Source organism: Trachemys scripta, chromosome 1 (assembly GCF_013100865.1).
Source record: "Trachemys scripta elegans isolate TJP31775 chromosome 1, CAS_Tse_1.0, whole genome shotgun sequence".
NCBI classification, from domain to species: Eukaryota; Metazoa; Chordata; order Testudines; family Emydidae; genus Trachemys; species Trachemys scripta.
Window position 1 is genome coordinate 339999383 of NC_048298.1, and position 6647 is coordinate 340006029.

Sequence of the window (6647 nt, forward strand, 5' to 3'; positions counted from 1 at the left end):
ATGTCAGCTGTCAATGACACCAACTTCAACTCTGCAGTGTTCCTACTGACCGGGCTACCTGGGCAGGAAGACGTCCATCTCTGGATCTCTATCCCCTTTTGCTTAGTGTATATTATTTCAATAATAGGAAATTCAGTCATTCTGTTCATTATAAAAACAGATCCAACCCTCCATGAGCCCATGTACATTTTCCTTTCCATGTTGGCCATCACAGACCTTGGCATATCGATAACCACCATACCCACGATACTGGGCATATATTTGTTTAACTCTAGGGAGATCAGCCTTGATGCCTGTTTTGCCCAGCTGTTCTTCATCCACTCCCTGTCATTCATTGAATCCTCCATTCTCTTGTTGATGGCCTTTGACCGCTTTGTCGCGATCTCTAACCCACTGAGATATGCTTCCATCTTAACTCTTCCAAGAATAGCCAAGATGGGACTGGTGTTTGTGTTAAGAGGGTTTGTCCTAACATTCCCACTCCCCTTTCTCTTGAAGCGGTTCCGATACTGTCGAGCCAATGTCCTCTCCCATTCCTACTGCCTGAACCAGGAGGTCATGAAGCTGGCTTGTTCAGATATCACAATCAACAGCATCTATGGCTTGTTTATTACGCTCTTAATGGTGGGGTTGGACTCGCTGCTCATCTTCCTCTCTTATGTGATGATCCTCAAAACAGTGCTGAAAGTCGCGTCCCCGACAGAGTGCCTGAGGGCCCTGAACACCTGTGTCTCCCACCTCTGTGCTGTTGTGCTCTTTTACACACCAGAGATCGGTTTGTCTGTGTTACACAGATTCGGGAAGGGCTCGCCTCCATTGCTTCAGATTCTCCTGGGCTACATCTACCTGCTGGTCCCGCCTCTGATGAATCCAATTGTGTACAGCGTGAAAAGCAAACACCTTCGTGCGAGGATAATCAGGGTGTTTGTCAAGTGATGGGTCAGTTCATCACCCGGGGCCAGCACTGGTTACATGGCAGATGAAAACCAGGGGCCACCTATTCCATCCTGTACCCTTACATCCGAGATGACATAAGCAATTGATCTCCACTCTGCAGAGAGAGGCAGGATCTAAGGCCTGGAATAATGGGATAGGGGATGTTCCTGCTTCCTGGTGAGGAAGGACAGTGCACTGGGGGAAGGTGACCAAGGCAGACAGCAGCATTTACAAAATTACTATGTTCCTGGAGCGACTGGGAATGGTGGGGTGTTGGCCCATAAAAAGCTGTATCAGCGGTTGGAGCAGTCTCGATACAGTCAATAAGGAGATGGGATGTGGATGTTGTTTCGCATTATAACTGGCCCATCACTGGCCTGTCTCTGGTTAAACTTCCAGGGGCCACGAAAAAAGGTGCCGAGCTTCTTTGGCAGTTTCAGTTCTGGCCCTTCCTGAGCGCTCTGGATGCTGCGTGATCCATGGGGCTGCATCAGCTGTGGACAGGGGCTATTCAAGGGGCACAGACACCCACCCTCCCCTTACCCCCTTAGCCAAGTCCTAATGACTGAGTCATGTCAGAGACATGATTAACACCAGCAGCCCAGGAGAAGACGTTCACACCGCCCCCCAACTCTGTTTGTGACTCTGAACACAGCACACCTGCTGAACCCACTACTCATGTAGGCATAGTTGAGCATGTGAGTGAGGGTCTGACACACAGGAGTCCTGGTAAGAGACTAAGGCCCAGATTCCCTCCTTCTCCTCCCCTCTGTTTGCCCTGCTGCAGGGTTGAAATGGTCCTCAACTCCCCCACAGCGGCCCAGCAAGCTCCTATCCCAGCCCAGCCCATTCAGTGTAAGATGACCACTTTTTCAAAAGCAAAAGCAGATCATATGCAGGATCCACATCCCCGCATTGACCCCATTCCTGCTCCTCCTCTTCCCCTGAGGCCCCTCCCTCTGCCCCATCCTTTCCCCCAAGCCCCACCTCCTGCTCCTCCTCTTTATCTGAGCTCCGCCCCCTCTCCAGGCCCAAGGCCAGAGACTAGCTGCCCTAAGAGTTGCCCAGGGAGCCACAGCCACTGTATGGAGCCCCAGACCCTCCTCCTGTCATAGGCAAGTGGCTGGGGGCCCCGAGAGCAGCCCTCAGCCTGTGACTCTGCCCCCCAGGATGCATCCCCTTAGGGAAGTTGTAGAGTTCGAGGCTCCCCACAGAGGCCTGGGCTTCCAGGGCAGCTCTTATCACAGCACAGCTCTGGCCTGGCCGGGGAGGAGACCCTCAGGGGTAGTGGAGGAGCAGGCGGAAGGGCTTAGTAGGAAGTGATGGGGACAGGCGTCAGGGTGTCAGGGGAAGAGATTGGGCAGGGGATGTGGCAAGCCTGAACCCACGCTGACCCCAGCCAGCAGGATGGTGGGTGTCTCTTGAGTAAAGGAGGAGGGTGGGACTGGGGGTTAGGAGACCTTGTGTTTTGGAATAGACTGAATAAATGTGACCCCACAAAGGGGGCTCTTGTTTTAAGTATCCCAGGCTGAGAGTCAGTTATTGCAAGGACCTTAGAGGGAAGGGCAGGACACCTGCAGGGCTACCTCAGACCGCAAGGAGTCACACTGGGGTGGCCCCTGTGTGCAGGGACTTGGCCAGAGTGTGCCAGGCTCTTGGAAGCTGTTACCACTGGGTGGAGTTCCACCCAACCCCCAGACTGCTCTAAACTCTGCTGAGGCAGGGGGAGAACAGGCCAGTGAATCAAACCTCTGTAACTAGCTCCTTGCTTTCCCTGCTCGCTGAGTCCATCCAGGCCTGTCACCGCTCAGATGGCTGGAATGCTGCCTGTGGTCTGTGCATTGCGCTGTGACTCAACAGAGCTTGGTTTGATTCCTTTCCCCTCTGTGACCATGCACCATTGGCTGTCTCTGAGCCTCTGCACAGGTGGGTAATAACTCTGTCCTCTCTCACAGCAGTGGTGGGAAGATATATACATTCAATGTGCTATGATTGTCTCACTAGGGAGCCACATGAGACCCTAAAATTAGGGTGTGACTACCTCCCATAGAAATATTGTTATAAAATGATTATAGCATATCTAGGATGTATTTTATGCAAGATGAATCATATAAGCTATCATTGGAAAGATTATGATTTACTGACTATGATTATCCTATTTGTATGTACGTATCATTTCTGTCTCTGAAGTTAGGAATATTGACTAGGTAACAATTAAAACTGTGTTTACACCTGGAGAACACCCACCAGATATTATGCAATCAGCCTGGATGGGCCATTAGGGAGAACAATAGGAGTTTGAACATGCTAATCTCCCACCTTCCTGAGAAGCTTCCTGGGATGCTGTTTTGATACTGCAGCTTCATGTGTTCATATCACCTGGTACTGGACCCCATCTTGGCCTGCTAGTATTTTTCCAAAAATAGGGCGTGGAGCTCAAACTGGGAAACAGAGCATTCCTGCCCTGTGTAAATCCTATATAAGGCATAGAATTGAGCTGGGCTCTGAGGTGGGAGCTAATGGGAGGTTAAAGGGGGCAGGGAGAATCAATGGGTTTGGAGCAGGTGGGAGGAGGCTGACGTGAGCAGCAATGTCTTGAATAAGCTGGGTGCCTCCCCGGCCATGTCTGACCACAGATAACATCACCCACAGAGTCTGATGGGATGTAGCCACACAAAGGCAAGGCAAGCTTTTGTTCTCTGATGTTCACAACAGTTTTGTCTGAATATTAGAACCAGTCGATATTCACGTTCTTTTTTAATAGTCAATACATGTCATAAGGGCAACATCAGAAATATGATCAAATAACGCGTGTGCCACTGGGCTTCAGCATTTGCACATGCACAGCCTTGGAAGCCTAGCCTTTGATCCTACACACCATTTAAGGGGCAACTCACTATGAATTGTTCCTTTTTTGCGACATGACAACACAAGGGAAAAAGAAGGGGGAAGATTTTATTAAGCCAAACATAGGAATTACCGACATGAACGAGACCAATGGCCCATCTAAACCCGCATCAAGTCACTTATAGTGACCAGTATCCAGTGACCCCCAAAAGGACAATGACGGAAAGCAGGCCCACCTGGAGATTTCCCAACTGAGGCCTTTCCCAGCCCCCATCACCGTGCTCCCTGCCGGCAAGCAAAAAGAGATTAAATGATCATCCAAGGCCACGCAGGCACTCTTTGCCAGAGCTGGGAATTAAACATGGGTTGCCTAAATGCTGAGACTTTGCCTTACCCACAAGACCATCCTTCCTCTTCCCAGCTGCAGGACAGTAGCAGAAAGTTATGACACGGAACTTAAAGAGATCAGAAATTTTCTACTTTTGGTGCTGTCACATGTAAAAACATCCCATCCCTTTGCAGGTGGCTGGGATTTCCATGCGGTAATTCTGCAGAGTTGAAATGAAATAATAAAAGATCAAGCTCACTCGACTGTTCTGGGTTCAGGTCAGGAGTTATTATTATTTTTCAGTCTTTGCCAGTGTACCTGGAATGTGAAGGACACAAAGCAGGACATGATGTGCTTACAGGCTAAAATAGGCCCTTGGAGGTATCTGGTGCATTTGGCCACACTGAAGCCATGCCCCAGCTGTACGGGCCTGGAGTGGGATGGGACACAGCAGCTGGCTATACAGGGATCAGTCACTCAGCACTTAATAATACCTAGCACTTGTCATCAGTACATCTCAAAGTGCTTTAAAAGGCAGTCGGTGTCAGCAGCCCCGTTTTACATATGGGGAAACTGAGGTACGGGGTGATGAAGATACTTGGCCAAGGTCACCCAACAGACCAGGGGCAGAGCCAGGATTAGAACCCAAGTCTTATCCGATGCTCTGTCTGCTAGGTCACACTGCCTCTCCACATGCACCACTGGGTGGGATGCCTGTGGCAGCTGTTTAACCACACTTAGAAATTCTGCACATGAGTTTGAGGCAAGAAGTGAAGCAACTGTCAGGCCGGCATCGTAGCAAGTATCTCAGAATAACTTTACTGAAGTTAGGGCAGTTGGACGGTGAATGGGGAGCATAGCAGCTGTTCTCTACCTAGGGCTACCAGTAGCCATCCAGCGGCTAACCTCTGGGAAATCTTTACATTGTTTTCCCCATTTGCCTTTGATGGAAAATCCCATTGGACGATGGGCCTGACTCTGCCGCAGCCTCGCACCTCATGATGCCTTAAAAACCTGTGCAAAGTGGGTGCAAATGCTACCAGATCTAAAGGGATGCATTTGACACAGGTGTGAATGATGGCACAGATGCAGAGCCAGTGTGACCAAGCCCCCTCAGTCTTTATTTGGGATCGTCTTCCTCTGGAACCTCTGGGCTATCCTCCTGCGGATCTGTTTGGTCTTCACGCTGTACACGATGGGGTTCATCACTGGTGGGACCAGCACATAGACATCGGCCATGAGGACGGGGACGAGGGGAGAGGCACGTTCCTCAAAACGGTGGATCATGGAGATGCCAATCATGGGGATGTAGAAGATCAAGACGGCAGAGATGTGGGAGACGCAGGTGTTCAGAGCCTTGAGGCGCTCCTCCTTGGACACAATGCTCAACACAGTCGTAATGATCATGACATAGGATAGGACAATGAGCAGCGCATCTAAGCCCATCGTGGTGATGACCACAAACAAGCCATAGATGCTGTTGATCGTCCTGTTGGAGCAGGCCAGTTTCATGACATCCTGGTGCAGGCAGAAGGAGTGGGAGAGAACATTGGGAAGACAATACCGCAGTCTCCAGAGGAGAACAGGGATTGGCATTACCATGAGCACGCTCCTCGCCATGAAAGCCAGCCCTATCCTGGCAACAGTGGCATTGGTTAAGATTGAGGCGTATCTCAGGGGCTTGTGAATGGCCACAAAGCGGTCAAAGGCCATGGCCAGCAACACGGCTGACTCCATGACAGAGAAGGTGTGGATGAAGTACAGCTGGGCGAAGCAAGCATCGGCATTAACCTTCCTGGAATTAAGCAGGAAGACGCTTAGCATTGTGGGCAGCGTGGAAGCTGACAGGCCCAGGTCGCTGAGGGCCAGCATGCTCAGGAAATAGTACATGGGCTGGTGGAGGCTTGGATCCACCCGTATAATGAACAGGATGGTGCAGTTCCCCAGGACTGCCACAATATACAAGGAGCACAAAGGGATGGCGAGCCAGCCGTGTGCTTGTTCCAGCCCTGGGATGCCCACCAGGAGGAATACTGCAGGGCTGGCTGAGGTGTGATTGAAAGCTGCCATGTTGCGAGCCCGGGTCACCGACACCGTTGCCTAGAACAAGAAGCAGTTTTGTTATTAAAGCCATGATTGGGTGCCACAGAACCTATTCACAACACAGTACAAGTCCTTGAGCCAAGCTCTTCCCAGGTGTACCTCCACTGATTCCCAAGCAGTTGCTGCAGCGATGAATTCGGGATTCCCTGTTACTGGAGAGAGAGAAAAAAACCACACCTGTTCCCTCTTAGAAAGGCATCTTGTTTAGCTTTGACTAGCTGCAAGGACCTTGCAATCTCTCTTTGTTGTATGAAGTTGTGCATTCTGTGCATCACTTATGATTTCTCCTGAGGCAGCAAAACCCTGCCCTGTCATTGGCTAACTGACTCCATCACTGCTTCTTGGGAATAAGATATCAGAGATGTGTACTTCTAACATACTGCAGCTTCAATCAAGTTAATACATCTCTATCGTCTCATTCCGGAGCTCACAT

The 6647-nt window shown here is 50.4% G+C and overlaps 2 protein-coding genes across 2 annotated transcripts; one reads left to right on the forward strand and one right to left on the reverse strand.

The window, feature by feature from the left end:
- On the forward strand, positions 1-936 carry LOC117872469 (olfactory receptor 51G2-like). Its single transcript, XM_034760947.1, has one exon. The coding sequence runs from the start codon at positions 1-3 to the stop codon at positions 934-936; it is 936 nt and encodes a 311-aa protein (XP_034616838.1).
- A 4288-nt stretch (positions 937-5224) lies between these two features.
- Positions 5225-6184, reverse strand: LOC117883985 (olfactory receptor 51G2-like). The gene has a single exon (XM_034784018.1). The coding sequence runs from the start codon at positions 6179-6181 to the stop codon at positions 5225-5227; it is 957 nt and encodes a 318-aa protein (XP_034639909.1). The 5' UTR covers positions 6182-6184.
- Between the last annotated feature and the right edge of the window lie 463 nt (positions 6185-6647).